We start from the raw sequence: 16,163 nt of genomic DNA on the forward strand, positions 1-16,163 counted from the left end.
AGGGTGCCATTAGTGGGATTACTATCTATACTGCTTAATTTACGGTGCGCGGGTGGCGAAAGCGGAGACACGGACGGGGCACTGGGACTACAGAGCTTGACCAACAGAAGCCTACGGTTTCGACGTGCTGGGGGCCAGTACTTCCGATTAGCTGCGCGCGAACACACACTCACACACCGAGTAGCTACTCACACGGGCACGTACGTGCACGGGATCCCCCGGCGCTCGCAGTTCGCGCACGTCGGGCGGCCGTCGCACTTGAGCTTCCGGCCTGCGTGCGCGCGGGAGTAACGGGCTGCGTCAGTCGCGGAGTCGAACTAGAGGCAGAGAGCGCGAGCGCACCGCGACAGAACTGGCAGGCCATCGGCGTGCGGCGCGGCGTGCGGGGCATGTCCCACACGTCGTCTTCGGACTCGTTGCCGCCCTGGTGGTGTTGGCTCGTGGTCTAGCGTGCGGCGCGTCAGCTAGGGTCGCCTCGAGCGCGTTGGGCGCGGGCGGCACGCTCACCTGGGTGCTCATCGTCGGCCGCGGATACGAGTACAGGAAGCGAAAGCGAGACGGCGCGTGAGAAAGAAGAGCACGCGAACGAGAGAGAAAGAGAGATTGAGAGAAAGAGAGAAAGAGAGAGCGAGAGAGCGAGAGAGAAGAGAGCGCGGATATTGGACTCTCCCGGGGCAGCGAGGACCTTTATATACCGACATGTTCGCTCTCGAGCGCCGCAGATGCAGTCAGTCGAGCGAGCGCAGAGATCTGACACTCCCGCCGTGGGCTGGGGCGCCTTGCTCGAGCGACGGTTGCGGGAACCAGCACTCCTCCGGGGCGCCGCGCGCGCGCGCGCGAGGTCTTCAGGTATCCTTAAGCCCACCCGCGTCCCCACGGCCCAGTGCCCCGAGTCCGCGACCGATGGTGGCGGATAGGCATGCCCGCAGCGCTGCGCCGCGAGCGCGAACGCATGTGAGACGGTGTGGCTTGGTTCGCCCCATCCGGACTCGAGTCGACGTTCGCGGCTCGACAAACGAAGGGAAAACACACCCCGGGCGGTGCCAGTGCCCGCGAAAGGACGACGCGCTCGCGGCGCGGGAGGGGCCCTCGCGCGCGCCCTGGAGGCCGGCGTCCACCCGCGAGCGCGGGGCCGAAGTCGGGCTCGAGGTCGGAGGAGCGCGTCGGAATGGGGAAACGGCTCGAGCAGATCTCGCAGCGCCGGCGTGGCGGGCCTTGATCTGGCGGACGAAAGTTTGAAGAAGCCGCTGCTGCTGCTGCAGTTCTGCTCTGCTCTGCCTGAGATATGGTTCGGCGCCTCGATCGACCGGGGTGGTTGCTGCTGCTGCCCCTTGCGTCGAGTGCAGCCCGCGCGCGCCCCCGCTGCCAGCAGGGGAGAGACGTGCGGCACAGCCGAAGATGCCTTGAGGCCGCACGGATCACGGGCGACGGTGGGTCCGGAGTGGACTGCTCACGGTGCGCGCGGCGCCTCCGACCCAAACGCATGTCGCATGCGATGCGATGACGCACTGGCGACCCGCGGGAGGGCGATGTCGGTCGTCGGGCGGAGTGCGAGCTGGAGACACGAGGGGCGGGCGAGAGTTCGCGAAAAACGCCCATTTCCGGTCGACGCAGGCACGCACTCGCACGATGCGGTCCGAGCACGGCCAACGTCCCCCCTGGCTCGCGTATTTGGGTTTTAGAAGGCTGTTTCAGAGCGTCGGCCGTCTGGCAGATCCTGTTCGCAGTGAGCGGGTTCCATAATTACCGGTGGCGCGGACCACCCACCGTGTGCTCATGATCACGCCAGGGCGAGAAGCGAGAGGATCAATGCGACAGGCAGTCCATCTTCGACCCAGGATCAACACGGCGATTCTGCACAAATTTGAGTGCTGACAGTAGTGCTTTTGGAGGCTCGAAAACTGCATTATAAACGCCCATATCCGTAGTCATTAGAGTCCAGACAGACCACAACGGCGCCTCGCTGCGTCAAGTCATAAAAGTTATCGCAAGTAAGTAGCTGGAAGAAAAGCCCCGGTCCCGGCGCAAGCCACCCTACCTCCCCATGCAAACTCTGCGTCGGCGCCCCAAGACCGCAAAAGCCGTCACATGCAGCTGCCCGTGGGGCTGCGCCCCGCGCGCGGCGCTACGGTCGTCCGAGTCGATGCCCATGCTCAGCGGAAGAGCCGGAACTCGGTCGACTGCCCCACCGCGGAGCCCACGTCGTCGTAGCTCGGCGGCGAGTACGCGCGCGGGCGCGGCCCGGGCGCGTGCACGGTCCCGACGACGACGGGCTCCTGCTGGAGGACGGCGCCGGCGTCGCCGTCGGGCTGGAACGCGGCCGCGCTGAACGGGTAGACCGCGACCGTGTACTGTGGGCGTGGGTGGGTGTGGGCGTGGGCGTGGGCGTGGGTGTGGAGGTGGATGCGTTGCACCGGGGGCGCTCAGCGTTCAGCTCTGCCTCGAAACTCCGACTCGGAGAGAGCGCGCACGCGCGCGGAGACTCACCGAGAGCTCGAAGCGTCCCAGGCGCGAGGTCGGCTTCAGGTTCGAGGCGAGGTGGATCTCCCCGTGCAGCACGCGCCGGCCCGGCCGCCGGTGGGGGTGCTGCCCCCCGCCTGCCCCCACCCCCACCGCGTCCGCCGCGGGGCGCCAGACGGCGGTCGCGAGCGCCTGGCGCTCGTGCTCGAACTCGAGCCCGCGCCGCGTCTCCAGCGCGCGCTCGCCGGTGGCGACGGTGCGGAGGAGGCGCACGACGGGCGCGCGCGGCGCGGAGAGCAGGTCCAGCGCCTGCGGGTCCGTGGCCTCGAGCGCGAGCACGCACGGGATCACGCTCCCGCGCGTGTAGCAGAGCTGCGAGGGGGGCAGGCGAGTGGGGGGCAAGGGGGCGAGAAGCGGCGGGCGGGTGCCGTGCGTGGGGGAGAACCGGTCAGCGCGCACGCGGTCCGGGGGAAGCACCGGGCCCTGGGGTGGGGCGGAGGGCACACGTACGGGTAGCGCGAGGGCGAGCTGCGCGCGGCGTGCGGCGGAAGGCGAGGTCAGCCCGTAGGACCCAGGGCGCCGAGGAACTACCGGGCGTGCGCACCGTGCATGTGGCGTCGACCGTCCGGGTGGAGAAGACGGAGCCGCGGACGGGCAGCGACGCGAGCCACTTCCAGCCGTCGGGGTCCTCGTCGGGCCCCGGTATTGGCGTGTTCTCGAGGTAGGCGATTTGGCGGGCGATCGAGGGCTCGCCAGGCCGGATGCGCGGGCGGTAGCCGACGACGGTGCCCAGCCTGCCCGAGCGGGGGTGAGCTCGCGCGACGCCGACACACGGAGCCGGAAAGACGGGGGGCGTACGTGCTGTCCACCCGGAAGCGTCTTCGGTGCACGGTCGCGATGAGCTGGTACTGGATGTGCACGCGCGCCATGCGTTCGGAGAACGAGGCGGGCAGCGCGAACGCCTCGAGCGCCCCGGTCGCAGACTTGATCTCGCACCGGGGCGGAAGTCTGATGGAGAACGGCCAGGTGTGGACGCCCACGGGGTCGCGGTCGCTGCCAGGCTGGGACGACCGGGGGTCGGGCGCCGTCCAAAGGGTCTCCGAGACGGTGACAAAGTTGAGGACCTCGGTGACCGAAGAGGTCATCTGGCCGACGACCTGGCGCGGCCGGTCAGCCAACATGCATCGAGTGAGTAGGGGCCGACAGCATCTGCCAGAGCAGTGGCGCGTCGTGCGTCGTCTCCCTGGGTGTGGCGGGGAAGGGCTCACACCTTGACCGATATGGACTTGATCCCGTCCTCCTTCTCGCGGTCGAGCACCACGGAGCCCCGGATGGTGTCACCTTCGGTGAAGGAGGGGAGGTGATGAGGTGTTGATACATTGCTTAGGACGCTCAAGGTGAGCCAGGGCCGGTTCTTGGAGTCCGTAAGGTGGTAACTGTGCGTGGTCTCCGGTCGCCTGGCGGTAGTGTTTGAGTGGTGCGGCCGGAGGTTTGCGCTAGTGCTAGCGGGGGTGTTGGTAGATCGGGAGGAACCCTGCGCGTAAGACGGGAGTGTTGAGGGGTCCATGGCGGTGCCGGAGGTGAGACGAGGTAGGTCTGAGACCTGGGAGCTGTGCGGAACAGGCGGATGTCCCACAGGGATCGGGGTTGTGATATATGCTTGTCCGAATGTCGACAGAGACCGCGGGGGCATCTGATGATAGGACCGTGTGCTCGCGCCATTGTTAACCACCACGAGGGGCAAGCGGAACTCTGCACTGGGCCACCGATGGATGGGGGCTAGGAGTGGGGGGTTGCACACGGACGAGGTGCCTCGCATGCGGGTGGGCTGAACTTTGCCTTATCCCCGCTCACGTTCGTTGGGGATCGGGAGATTACACCCATTTGCGGAGGGGACCGCCGCGGCTGAGAAGAAGGGGTGGTGAGCGACCGCACCGGTGATTATTGGCGGACAGTCACCATGTGCACGTTCACCACGATGGTCGCCGGTGGAAGGGAGCCTGCTGCAAGCACTCAAACCCGTCGTCTTCCTGGCGGGACAAGCCCAATTTTGTAGCAACGTGTCTCGCCAGGCGGCCTGAGGCTCCCACGCAAGCCTATATTGGAACTCCGAAAGGAAGTTGGTTGTAGTTGGCATATCTGAGAATGAAATCGATTGTATGGATCGCTTGCGCTTGCTTATCTAATTTTGCCTTAGCCGCCGGCCGCGTGGCATGAGTCACTTCCTCCGCTTCGTCTTCCCCAACAGCCGTGTCAACCTTGTTCGTAGGAGCTCAAGCATGTGCAGACATGTCCACGCGCTCCAAGATAGCTGTGATGCACCATATGGCGCACTACATCGCCCGCCTGATTCACCCAGCTCTCCTTTTGTTGCAATCATCCTCGAGGCACGTTCTGTCTCATGCCAGAACGTCACCGGGTGCCACTAGTCCGTCTTGTTTGTGGCCCAAGACGTGCAACTACCTGTATTTATCCCCAGCTCGTTCGTCTCCACGCAAGCAAACTTATCTCTTCACACCGAGGTTCAGCAAATGTTCTTCCATGACCACTCTGAGAACGAACGAGCGCGCCGCTGGGGCCCATGTGCTTCGTTTTGACCGATCACAGCGAAACTGCCGCTCTTCGTCCCCGAGTCGCCGATGCGACACGGGTATTTATTGCACTGGTCTTCTTCAACACCTCGCGGCCTCTGCGAAGCACCAACCTCGTCCACGCCGCTGCAGATGTCCGGTCGTCGCAACGGGGAGTCGGCGTTTTGTCCCCGGGAGCCCGCCGCCCCAGTACCTTCCGACGTAATAGGGGATCAGTCCAGCACCCGTTCTCGCGCCTCGACCATGCGCACGCCGGCGATGGTCTTATTGAACTTTACTCAAGAGGGCGGTCCGCTACCACGTACCTGGCCGCATCTCACAAGGCGATGCCTGACGTCAATATCAGTTCGCATGTGTGGTGTGTACCATACGTTCACCTGTGAAAAACATCCGGCTGCTGTCATCACATTCAGTTTCGTTTCACGCGTTGCTGCTAAAACGGCCAGCTTGAACGCTCGAGTGCTCATGATAGACTGCGGCGGAGCAGCAGGCCACGAAAGTGGTGCCATGTTAGCTTACGCTCTGTTGGAACGGACTGAAGGAGGGTCCTTCTGACTGGCGCAGGAAAGCGCTGCTGCGAACTCTACGGACGCCATATTGGGACTTGCACCTGGCGGACGGCCGGGCCGGGAAGGGGCCGCCCAGATATGGAAGGCACCCGCGTTCTCGCACATTCTGGAAGGCGCCCGCCTTGTCCTCTGTGCAGATCGACGGCCATGTCCTCCTCGCCCTTCTCCTCGACCAACATCCTCCTCCGCGCGCAAAACCCTCTCCCACCCTCTACACACCGCTTCTCGTAGCCCTCCCAACATGGCGCCGACAAGACCGATCGTGTTCCTCGACATCACCATCGGCGGACGCTCCGCCGGCCGCATAATCATGCAGCTCTACAACGACATCGTCCCCAAGACTGCTGAGAACTTCCGTGCGTGGACCGTCTCACCCTCGCGCCCGGAGCTCACGCTCGCCGCTGCTGACGACCGTCTTTCCTCACAGGCGCGCTCTGCACCGGCGAGAAGGGTGTATGCAAGACTGGGAGCCCGCTACACTTCAAGGCCTCCTCGTTCCACCGCGTTATCAAAGGGTGCGAAATCTTCCGGTGTCTGTACAACCGCCGGACGCCAAGTGCTGACCGCGGATGTTTAGCTTCATGGTCCAGGGTGGCGATTTTACCGCCGGTAACGGCACCGGGGGCGAGTCCATCTACGGCGAGAAGTTTGAGGACGAGAACTTCGAGGTCAAGCACTCCAAGCGCTTCCTTCTATCTATGGTGCGTCTTTCTCTTTCCGCGCCTTGAGAGTCCGAGTCGCCGACCGCGCGCTCTGTGTTTTTTTTTCGACCGTAGGCCAACGCGGGCGCGGACACGAATGGCTCGCAGTTCTTCATCACGTGCAGCGCCACCCCACACCTCGACGGCAAGCACGTCGTGTTTGGCGAGGTCATCCGTGGCAAGTCTGTCGTCCGCGCGGTCGAGAACACCGAGACCGCCGGCGGCGACGTCCCCATCGAGCCGTGCGTCATCGCCGACTGTGGTGAGCTCCAACCGGACGACCCGGCACTCAAAGAGTCGTCTACCGGCGACGGCGACATCTATGAGGATTACCCGGAGGACCAGGACCCGGTGGAGGGGAAAGACGTCGGGGAGGAGCCTCAGGTAGCGCTGCAGATCGCGAAGGAGGTGCGCGAGGTCGGGAACAGGCTGTTCAAGGAGGGCAAGTTCGAGGCTGCTCTTCACAAGTATCAAAGTGCGTCTCGTCCCTATTTCATTTCATTCACCGATCCTGCCCTACCCTCAAAAATTCCACCACGGACTTTGCTTCTGTTCGTGCTCCGTCCCTTTCGCGCTTTCTCGCATCGGTCTTCCGCGTTCACGCGTTCATATCTCTCTTCACTCTCGCGTGTTTGCTGACGAGCTCGAAACTGTTGCAGAGGCCGTGCGCTACATCGACTACCACGTCGACCTCCCCGAAAGCTCACCCCCGGAGCTTCGGGATTCCTTCGACGCCCTCCTCGCGCCACTGCTCCTCAACAGCGCGCTCGCAGCGCTCCGCGCCGGCGGCGCCCCCAACGCGCGCCTCGCGCTCCGGGTTACGGACCGTGCGATCTCAAACCTGACCCTCAACGACACGGACAAGGGTGCGTGGTCCAGTCTGTCCTTTCATTTGCGCCTGCTCTCGGGACTCGCGTCTTCCCCATCCGCAACCTCTGCCACTCCTCTTTCTCCATTCGTGCATTGCCGTCGTGCGCCCCGTTAGCCTTTGGCGTTTGCCAATGTGGCTGGCCGTTAGGCTGCAGCCCCCGTCTGCCGGCGGCGCGCTACCTGCCTCGACGCCCGGTTTCCCTCCGCGCTCCATAGTTCGTTCATTCACGTTTAGCCCCCCCTCTTCACCTTTCATTGCGCTGTTAGCGCTTTCGCCCCCTTCCCCTCGCTCCGTTTCGCCCGGCTCCGCAAACAACACGCTGACCTCGTGCTCCCCGCGCGGCGCTCACAGCGAAGGCGCTCTACCGCCAGGGCCTCGCGCACGTCACGATCAACGAGGACGACGAGGCGGAGGAAGCGCTCGCGAAGGCGCACACGCTCGTCAAGACCGACACCGCGATCCAGGCCGAGCTCGAGAAGGTGCGGGGGCGCCTGCGGGGCAAGCGCGACAAGGAGAAGGCGGCGTTCAAGAAGATGTTCCAGTGAGCGTGGGGTGGACGGGTCGGAGCGAGGTCTGGACACGAAACAGAGGATCTATGGAGAAGTTGTACGTTCGCCACCTGTAGCATTTGATTCCACCCTCCTTCATCTTGGGCAGTGTTCTGTTCAGAGGCGGTCAGATATTTGAAACGACTGAACGATCACAACGCGCTCCCAACAAGTCACTTTTACAGATTTGTGCGCGATGGGTCGCATATTTTCTAGCAGTACAGGAACGATAATTTACCACACTGAAGCCCCTTATGCAGTCTCCTGCGGGCGCGCGATCAACTTGATCGCGCTGACTTTGTTCGCCTCCAGCCTGTCCAGACCCTCCGGAATCCCAGCGAGACCGCCAGGGACGACCTCGACTGCGTTGGGCTGCGTACAGTGAGAAACCAGCCATCACCCACCATCGCAAAGGACAAACGCACCACAAGCTCGCCGCTCTCCAGCCACCCGGGCAGCCGCCTGTACATCTCCACGCCGACCGCGCGGTTCTGCGGCGCGTGCACGTTCCCGAACACGCCCACGACGCTCCTGTCCGCCGCCTTGAGCTCCGCCGGGACCCGATCCGGCAGCGTGACGACGAGCGCGCTCCCCGGGGCGAGCGCCGCGTACCCGAGCGCCTGCGTCTCCGGCGACGAGATCGCGTCGTAGACGAGCGCGGGGGGCGCGCCCGCGGTGGCCTGCGCGAGCGCGGCGAGCGCGGCGGCGGGGGCGAGGGCGCGGTCGAGGACGTGCGTCGCGCCGAGGGTGCGGAGGTGCGCGGCGTTGCGCGGGGACGCGGTCGTGACGATCGGCGAGAACTGGGCGAGCCGCGCCATCTGGAGAGCTGCGGAGGGGCGGGGGCGGGGGCGGGGGCGGGAAAGTCGAGTTGGGTCAGCGTCGCGCGAGGGGCGCGCGAGGCGGGCGATGGCTGCTCACCGTACTGCCCGACGGAGGACGAGCCGCCGAGGATGAAGGCGGGCGTGCCCGCGAACCTGGTCAGGCCGCCGTCCTCCCAGGGCGCGGGGAAGCCGACGGAGGACGTGCCTGCCGCCTGCGGGTCGTGGTTCCAGAGGCCGGTGACGACCGTGGCGAGGCCGAGCGGGATCGACGCGACCTGGTCGGAGGTGAAGCCGTCCGGGATCTGCGTTCGGAAGCCGTGCGTTATTGCTGTTAGCCTCCGCGCGGCGCTGAACGGTGTCGCCGAGGGGAACTCGCCTTCGCGGTGATCTCCGCGGGGACGACGCAGTACTCCTGGAAGGTCGCCTTCGGGTTCGTGAAGTAGCCCTGGAAGAAGCTGTCGGAGCCGCGTCCCGAGGATTAGCATCCAACGCGCTTGAGAACCGAACGGGGAGACGGACGAACATCTTGTCGCCCTTCGCGAGGGTGGTGACGCCAGCGCCGACTTCCTCGACGACGCCCGCGCCGTCCGTGCCGGAGACGAACGGGTACTCGGCCACGAAGTAGCCGTGCTTCCGGATCTTCCAGTCGACGGGGTTCAGGGCCGTCGCGGAGATCTTGACGAGGACTTCGTCCGCGGCGGGCTTCGGGATCGGAGACTGGCCGAGTTCCCAGCTGCTGCCCTTCGCGGGGAGGAGGAGAGCCTTTTGGGTCGACATCGCTAATGTGTGGGAAGTGTGGATGGAGCTAGGGGCTGTAGGTTTGAGAGGGTGAGACGAGTCTGGGTGGTCCGCGTCGTCTGGTTATATACTCCGTCGAGGACCTTCTATGAATGCTCGTGAGAAAAAACTCGGTCTGGAAGTGAGAGGCTGAGAGCGCAAAAGAGAGTGGATCGCGGTCACTCAGCATCGCTTGCTGCTGAGAAATCAGTCCTGTCGAGTGTATGGGAGGTGGATCTTGCTCACCAGTGGCGCGATTGCTGTTGATGTCGACGTGCACGGTTTATGCGTACATAATGGTAGCGCCAGCTCGGGGAGAACGGAGAGAGAGGGGACATCTGGAGTGGCAAAAGTGCAGCTGGCTTGATAAGCGCGGGTCGAATGGGCTCGAACCAAAAGCTCTGCCTCCTCCTTCGAGTCAGCAATACTTGCATGCATGTGTGGCTTTCAGGCGGCCTATGGCGCGGAACAGTGCCACGTGGAGCGCAGAGCGATGATGTTTCGGGGTGTGCTTTCTGGTCCGTGTGACGTGTGAGCGTGGAGGGTAGTAGGACTGTGGGAGGGTGCAGAGACGGGCTATCGCGTGGTGGTAGAGCTTGCCGACCAGGAGACGGAAGAGGAGGGTGGCGTGGTGCACCTCCATTACATCTGCCGCCGTCTTGCGGATTGCCCCCGTTACTCTAAGCAACAGCACGGGCCGGGTGTCAGCAGCATGGAGGACACTCGAGATGAGAAAGTCTCTTGACAACTTCTTGAGACGCTCCGCCGAGTGTGGCTGCTGGTGGGTTCCCGGTCAGAGGTTCTCGAGTCGGGCCTCGCAGTGGGGCTCCTGGAACTCGCCCGAGAGGTTATAAGATTGCTTGGTCTGCCTGTGGCGCGATGTGCAATCTCTCCATCCTCCGTGGATCGCGTCGCCGTGACTACCGCCTCATAGACAGACACAGTTGCAGGCCTTAGGACCACTGGCCAAATATATTGGCATGCAGGAGAGGTCCTGGACAGATACTTCAGATACAAGAGGTGTTCCATTCAACAAAAGCTATCGTACATCCCGTTTACGCCGCAGCAGAGTCCATCCTCTTCGCCACTACTTGTCCTTGACAGGGAGTTCGTGACCGGTGGCGCCCTTGAAACCCTTGCGAATGAAGTCGCTGATCTGCTCATCCTTGGCCTGCTCGATCGCGCTCTCGTCCTTCTGCTGGCCTGCCTTAAGGACGTGTTCTTGTACCCAGTCGATCGCTGAAGAATCGTGTAAGCACTAACGCCAAGGGTCTCTCAGAAGGAAGGACGAACTCTTGTCGAGGTGGTCTTCGTTTGCCTCGCCCTTGGCTCCGCCGCCGGCCATGTTGTTCAGCTGGAACACAAAGAACACTCAGATCGCGTGCTTCCAACCTAACCTTCCGCCACTCCGACGCAACCGCACGAACGCAACGAACGCTCACCTTGTCGCCCACTTGCGCGAAGAACCCCTCCGGCTTCGGCGGCGGCGCAGAGTGCCCGCCGTGTTTGAGCCGCTCCTCGATCTCGCCCAGGATGCCCTCCTCCTTGCGCGCCTCCTCCTTCCCGTGTCCGTGTATCTTCGTCTTCCCCTCACCCTTATCCTGCTCATCCTCCCGCCGCCCGCCCTGCTCAAAGTGGTGCGCGAGCCCGCCAAACAGCCCACCCTCCCCGCGCTCCTCCCTCTCCTTCGGCGGCTTCGCGACCGGCGCGGCGTCCTCGACGTGCCCGTGGTGGCGCAGCTTGTCGAACAGGCCCTCCTCCCCCTTCGGCGGGGGCGGGGGCGGGGCGGACGCCGCCGGCTCCTCCGATGCGTGCCCGAGGCGCATGAGCTTCTCGACCAGGCCCTCCGGCTCGGCGGGGGGCGGGGGAGGCGCGGGCGCGGGCTCGGGCTCCTGGCCGGCGAGGTGCTTGAGCTTGTCGAAGAACCCCTCGGGCTCTTTGGGAGCGGGTGCGGCGGGCTGCTCGTGGCGGTGGCCGAGCGCGCCGTGGAGGACGTCGAGGATGCCGCCGGCTTCCTTGCGCTCGCCGTCGTGTTGGGGGGCCATGGTCGTGCGATGCGGGGGGAAAACGCGGGGCGGAGGTACGCACGAGTTGCTTAAGTGGGCCGCTCGCCCTGGCAGAATGAAATCATGCGGGCTTGGGCCTGGTTATCGATTCGGATGCGGTGCAGTGCCAAGAGGGCGCGGAGGGGCTGGTGCGCCCCACGTCCATGGACGAGGCGTGCCACGATGGCTTCTTCGAGTTCGATGTCGAGTTCGGACGGGGCGGTGGTCGAGCTCATGGCAGAAGGAGGGAGCAAGTTGGCGCTCCCCTCACTGAGTCGCTGCCCGATCGAGCGTTCCCCCGGGCCGCTATGCTCCGAGTTTGTTGAATTGGATTTACCGTCATAGGCAAGGCCCTACACCCTAATTGTTCCCATAATGTGAACACTATCATTCACAATATGTCCACCAGTGTCAGATGCAAGCATAGAGTCGGCATAAAGTCCACCAACATCATGTCTAAGGTAAGTATATTAAGGTATCGTCTAACGACCTTGTAGCGACTGTGATCCGTACTGTCCGAAAGGAAACAGTGGTCCAAAAGCGTTCACGAACATATACCCCGCGCACACAAGCCCTCACATATAGTAAACGTTCTTTGACCGGGCAGCCGTCGATCAGCCCACGCAAACGCATCACTCGAGAAAAGAGACGTACCACCTCAGTCACCGGCGTGCCAAGCTGCGAGGCGAGCGCACTCAGATCTCCCGTCACGTAGAGGCCCATGCCAGAGACGGCGAGGTACGTGGTTGGCATGCCTGTCGCCAACGCCCGACATCAGCACCACGAACGGGGAGCCTCCACGAAGGTGGAGCAGGGGTACTACTCACTGCCGTCGGGGTTCACCCACTTGACGGTCACCAGGCCGGTGCTGGGATCGACGGAGAACTGCAGGGGGACGGCCCACGCTCAGCACGGACGGCACGCGAGGACGGGGAGACAGGGAGTCGCACGCACCACCGTGGTCTGCGCGTATCCGATCGCGTAGGTGTCGTACACGTAGGTGGAGAGAGGCGACCCGGCGGGGGCTGCGTAGCATGTGAGCATCGGGCGGACGCAGAGCCAAGCAGGGTGAACTCACTGGTCGCACGGCTGTTCTGCAGCTGGAGGTAAATCGTGTTGCTGCGGAGGGGGTAGAAACTCAGCGGCTGGCGCGCGGGAGAGATCCCAGGTGACGACTGACCCTGGACCAAGAGTCACCTGCGGCCCTGAGCGGATGGCGACCGCGGAGAGGCGGAAGGGCGTCTGCAGAGTCGCGGGCACACGTCGTTAGCGGGTCAAATCTGGCGCGTCCGAAGACGGACGCATACGCACCCCTAGGCGGTTGAGCTCGACGACGGACGAGGCCGGATCCGGCATCGCGTACGAGTACGTCCACGCAGCACTCGCGGTGCCCGAGCCGGGGGGCACGGTCGTGATGCCATATGCTCCGATGTACCCGACGAACTGCCCGCCAGCCGCGTACACCCCGATGGACCCCGATTGTCTGTGGGTGTGTGTGACGCAGGTACGGTCAAGGAGGTGTGCAGGAGGAACTTGATGGGGAGAGACTCACGAAGTACCCGCCACGCCCGACGGCGCGGCGCGCGCGACGTCTGGACGGAAGAAGTATATTTTAGCCACTGGGAAATAACTGGGAAACGAAGGGGAAGACTCACGGGTTCCGGTGCTGTAGAGTCGTCTGGGAGGCTTGGGGCCGAGGCCGCGCGCCATACGCTCGCCGTTGGATAAATCCCGTAGCGCATCGGACCGCGCAATAGCGGCACGAGCAAGATTCGCGTGGACCGCGGAGAGCGCGGAGAGGAAGACGAGAGCAAGGGAGGCGGCGCGGACTAGAGAGAGCATCGCGAGGGTTTGGTCGGCGGAGGATAGGGGAGGGGGAGGGAGGGGAGACACGACCCGAAACACGAGCACACCGTCGCGCGGGCTGGCCTTTTGAAGGGAGAGCCGTCGACGGACACGCGGCGTCCTTGTTCACGTTTGCAGGACAGAGCGGGCCGGTCCTGGAAAGTGTGCTTGCGTGCCTCCGGAAGAACGAGGATGAAACGGCCGGGGTCGGCATAGCGCGCCGATGTCGTGCGAGATAGCCACCACCACCGTGCGGATGCGGCCAGAAAATAAGACGGCCGGAACGGCAGAGTTGAACGAATGGCCGACGGTGGCAGCGCCCTGGCTTTAGGCTGTCATTCTTGAAGGCCGACGATAGGCGCGAGCACAGCAAGGCCTTCAATCAATCCCGTCGTGTTCCTGGGCCGGATCGCTTCGGCGAGCGGGGTCGTTGACGACGCGGAGGGCGAAGACAAGATGAGGCGCCGCCGCACCGGTTTCAAGTTCATCCACATGTTCGCGTCTTGTCACGAACACGTGCTGGTGTCACAACATGTGTTACTCAACATATATATAAAGTACATTCAAGAATTCAGAGGGCAGACTTCACTTCTTGAGCCCAAACACGTCTTCGTAGAACCCGCTCTCCTTCTCCAATGCCGTGCGAATGTTTTCCGCCTTCCGCCATCCATGGCCCTCGCCCTCGAAAACTATGAACTCCACTCGACCACCGCGCTGCTTCACCGTCTCCACAATCTTCTCCGACTGCTCTGGCGGCACGACCGCGTCGATGGACCCCTGCAGCACCTGTCGAGCCACACATTCAGCGCTCAGCGCTGGGACCGCATCCGACAAAACCAAAACCCACCAACAACGGCGCCGTGATCTTCTCCGCGTGGTACACCGGCGAGCGCGCCGTGTACACCTCCGGCACCTCCTCGGGCGTGCCCCCGACGAGCTTGAACAGGTACTGGCTCTCGAACTTGTGCGTGAACTTGGCGAGCGTGAAGAAGTCCGAGATCCCGTATGAGGACGCGCCCGCGGCGAACACGTCCGGCCGCGCGCACAGCGTCTGCAGCACCGTGTACCCGCCCGCGGAGCCGCCGGTGAGCGCCATCCGCTGCCCGTCGACGAGCCCGCGGGCTCGCGAGAGCTGGAGCGCGGCCGTCGCGCAGTCCTGCACGTCGACGATGCCCCAGTTGCCCCGTAGGCGGTCGCTGTGTGAGAATTGGCGTGAGTGGGAGTGATGGCGGTGAGTGGGTAGGAAGGGAGAGCGTACCGGTAGACGCGGCCGTAGCTGCTGCTCCCACCGTAGTTGACGTCGATCCTGAGGTTGCCGGGCATCAGCACCCACGCGTACCCCGGGAGTAGGACACGCACCATGCATAGCCCCGGCTCGTGAACCACGTCCGTTTCCACGACAGGCCCTGTAAGACGACGCTTGTCGGGCCTCCGTGCGCGTAGAACACAGCGGGCGGCTTCTCGCCCTCGGGCCCGACGAAATCCGGGTTCGTCGGCGGATGGTAGAGGATGTGCACCGGATCGCCCGTCGCATCGTCCACAAGCGTCATCCCCTGCGGGGAGGCGACGAACCCCTTCAGATGCGCCGCCGCGTCATCGCCCTGGCGCAGAACGGTGTACGCCGCGTCGAAACTCGATTCGGTCTTCGTCAAGGTACACATAGCGATGTGCCCGTCGGCGTCGTTGAGCTCGCCCTTGAAGACAACGATCCCAGGAGCGGCGCGGTGCACCGCGGAGAGGGCGACATAGGGGCAGGAGAGTTGTTGCGCCGTGCCGGTGACCACGTCGAGGAGGTAGAGCACGCTCTGGCCCCCGCGCGTGGCGGCGTAGACCGCGGTCTCGCCGGCGGCGTCGAGCGGGGTACCGGAGTTGAAGCCGAGCCCCCACTGCGGCTCCCCGAAGTCCTCCTCGAGCGGGGCGGGGAGGACGGCGGCGGCAGTGCGGGTGGAGATCGTGTATTTCCACGGGTTGTAGTACCCGGACTCGTCCGAGACGAAAAGGAGAAGGTCGTTTGTCGCCCAGAGCGGGTACCCGGCGCTGATCTCTCCAGGCTTGCCGGCGATGGCCTTTTTGTTGCGATACGAAAGATCGGTAGAGGTTGCGGTGACTTCGGCGATGCAAACTTGGGACCCTTCCCAGGGCATATCTGGATGCTCCCATTGCTGCCAGGCGACGTGAGTGCCATCGGGGGAGAAGGTGGGGCGACAGTAGAAGTCCGATCCGGCGACGAAGAGGGTAACAGTCTTCTTGATGGTGTCGATGACCGAAAGCTGATTAACAACCTTAGATGGTTCAGGGTTTTTGTGGCTCTCGAGAACGGCGAGCAGGAGATGCGGTTGCGTCGGGTGTACCGCAAAGCAGGCATAACGAGAGTAGCTGCTCTCTAACATGCCTTGAATGGGTGAAGCTCGGAAACCTTAGATGAACACGTACCTGGAGTGACAGCTTCAGGCTCTTCACCTTCCTTCGTCTTATACACTCGGCCGTCAGAAAAGTTGGAGAAGTAGCAGACGCCGTCGTAGACTACCGCGGCTGCTCCACCGTACTGCAATCGACTCAGCCGCATGCTTGACCTTCGGCAGAACTACCACACGCACCTCGTGGACCCCCGTGCGCACATTCCACTCCTTGCCCACCACATCCTTTCCTGTCTTCGTGTTGACGATCACGCTGCGACCGCCTTCCTCGGGGCGGCTCTCCATGTGGTAGACCGTCGAGGTAATCGGATCGACCAGGAGCTCTGTGGCTGCAACGCCCTGGACCAGAGTTAAGACGACGATAAGTTCAAACGATCAAGACGCTCACACTCTTCACGACCAGATCGACATCTACTGGGGATGTCCACGTTCCGTAGGGCGCAGTGGTGGGCGACATGATGGTGCAGGAGAACCTTGTGGATTGGCGCTAAGCGTCCAGAGGGGCCGCGTGCTATTAT

General features: G+C 63.6%; 7 protein-coding genes across 7 annotated transcripts; 1 reads left to right on the forward strand and 6 right to left on the reverse strand.

The window, feature by feature from the left end:
- Positions 1-111: 111 nt before the first annotated feature.
- On the reverse strand, positions 112-519 carry BXZ73DRAFT_103388 (uncharacterized protein; the record flags this gene model as incomplete). Its single annotated transcript, XM_048015568.1, has 4 exons — positions 112-127; positions 193-271; positions 343-445; positions 508-519. 4 exons carry the CDS (start codon positions 517-519, stop codon positions 112-114), a joined length of 210 nt encoding a protein of 69 aa, XP_047875806.1.
- Positions 520-2,153: 1,634 nt separating this feature from the next.
- BXZ73DRAFT_50171 (uncharacterized protein) lies at positions 2,154-4,027 on the reverse strand (the record flags this gene model as incomplete). Its single annotated transcript, XM_048020394.1, has 6 exons — positions 2,154-2,422; positions 2,472-2,832; positions 2,971-2,988; positions 3,065-3,254; positions 3,319-3,617; positions 3,731-4,027. 6 exons carry the CDS (start codon positions 4,025-4,027, stop codon positions 2,154-2,156), a joined length of 1,434 nt encoding a protein of 477 aa, XP_047875807.1.
- Positions 4,028-5,861: 1,834 nt separating this feature from the next.
- BXZ73DRAFT_103390 (peptidyl-prolyl cis-trans isomerase Cpr7) lies at positions 5,862-7,737 on the forward strand (the record flags this gene model as incomplete). Its single annotated transcript, XM_048015569.1, has 6 exons — positions 5,862-5,976; positions 6,048-6,135; positions 6,198-6,321; positions 6,397-6,796; positions 6,981-7,187; positions 7,544-7,737. The coding sequence occupies 6 exons, from the start codon at positions 5,862-5,864 to the stop codon at positions 7,735-7,737; spliced, it is 1,128 nt and encodes a 375-aa protein (XP_047875808.1).
- A 255-nt stretch (positions 7,738-7,992) lies between these two features.
- On the reverse strand, positions 7,993-9,338 carry BXZ73DRAFT_91176 (GroES-like protein; the record flags this gene model as incomplete). Its single annotated transcript, XM_048025886.1, has 5 exons — positions 7,993-8,112; positions 8,166-8,566; positions 8,659-8,863; positions 8,938-9,016; positions 9,085-9,338. The coding sequence occupies 5 exons, from the start codon at positions 9,336-9,338 to the stop codon at positions 7,993-7,995; spliced, it is 1,059 nt and encodes a 352-aa protein (XP_047875809.1).
- A 1,087-nt stretch (positions 9,339-10,425) lies between these two features.
- BXZ73DRAFT_50122 (uncharacterized protein) lies at positions 10,426-10,695 on the reverse strand (the record flags this gene model as incomplete). The annotated part of the gene is made up of 2 exons (XM_048020383.1): positions 10,426-10,577; positions 10,632-10,695. Coding segments are annotated over 2 exons (216 nt in total), but the record flags the coding sequence as incomplete, so codon positions are not given.
- Positions 10,696-11,958: 1,263 nt separating this feature from the next.
- BXZ73DRAFT_103393 (uncharacterized protein) lies at positions 11,959-13,225 on the reverse strand (the record flags this gene model as incomplete). The annotated part of the gene is made up of 9 exons (XM_048015570.1): positions 11,959-11,976; positions 12,038-12,138; positions 12,211-12,268; positions 12,338-12,408; positions 12,462-12,502; positions 12,564-12,625; positions 12,695-12,866; positions 12,936-12,975; positions 13,039-13,225. The coding sequence occupies 9 exons, from the start codon at positions 13,223-13,225 to the stop codon at positions 11,959-11,961; spliced, it is 750 nt and encodes a 249-aa protein (XP_047875811.1).
- Positions 13,226-13,813: 588 nt separating this feature from the next.
- Positions 13,814-16,102, reverse strand: BXZ73DRAFT_103394 (alpha/beta-hydrolase; the record flags this gene model as incomplete). The annotated part of the gene is made up of 7 exons (XM_048015571.1): positions 13,814-14,014; positions 14,076-14,424; positions 14,487-14,534; positions 14,588-15,611; positions 15,662-15,773; positions 15,826-15,984; positions 16,034-16,102. 7 exons carry the CDS (start codon positions 16,100-16,102, stop codon positions 13,814-13,816), a joined length of 1,962 nt encoding a protein of 653 aa, XP_047875812.1.
- Between the last annotated feature and the right edge of the window lie 61 nt (positions 16,103-16,163).

The sequence above is a fragment of the Epithele typhae genome (assembly GCF_022376455.1).
Source record: "Epithele typhae strain CBS 203.58 chromosome Unknown BXZ73scaffold_40, whole genome shotgun sequence".
NCBI classification, from domain to species: Eukaryota; Fungi; Basidiomycota; class Agaricomycetes; order Polyporales; family Epitheliaceae; genus Epithele; species Epithele typhae.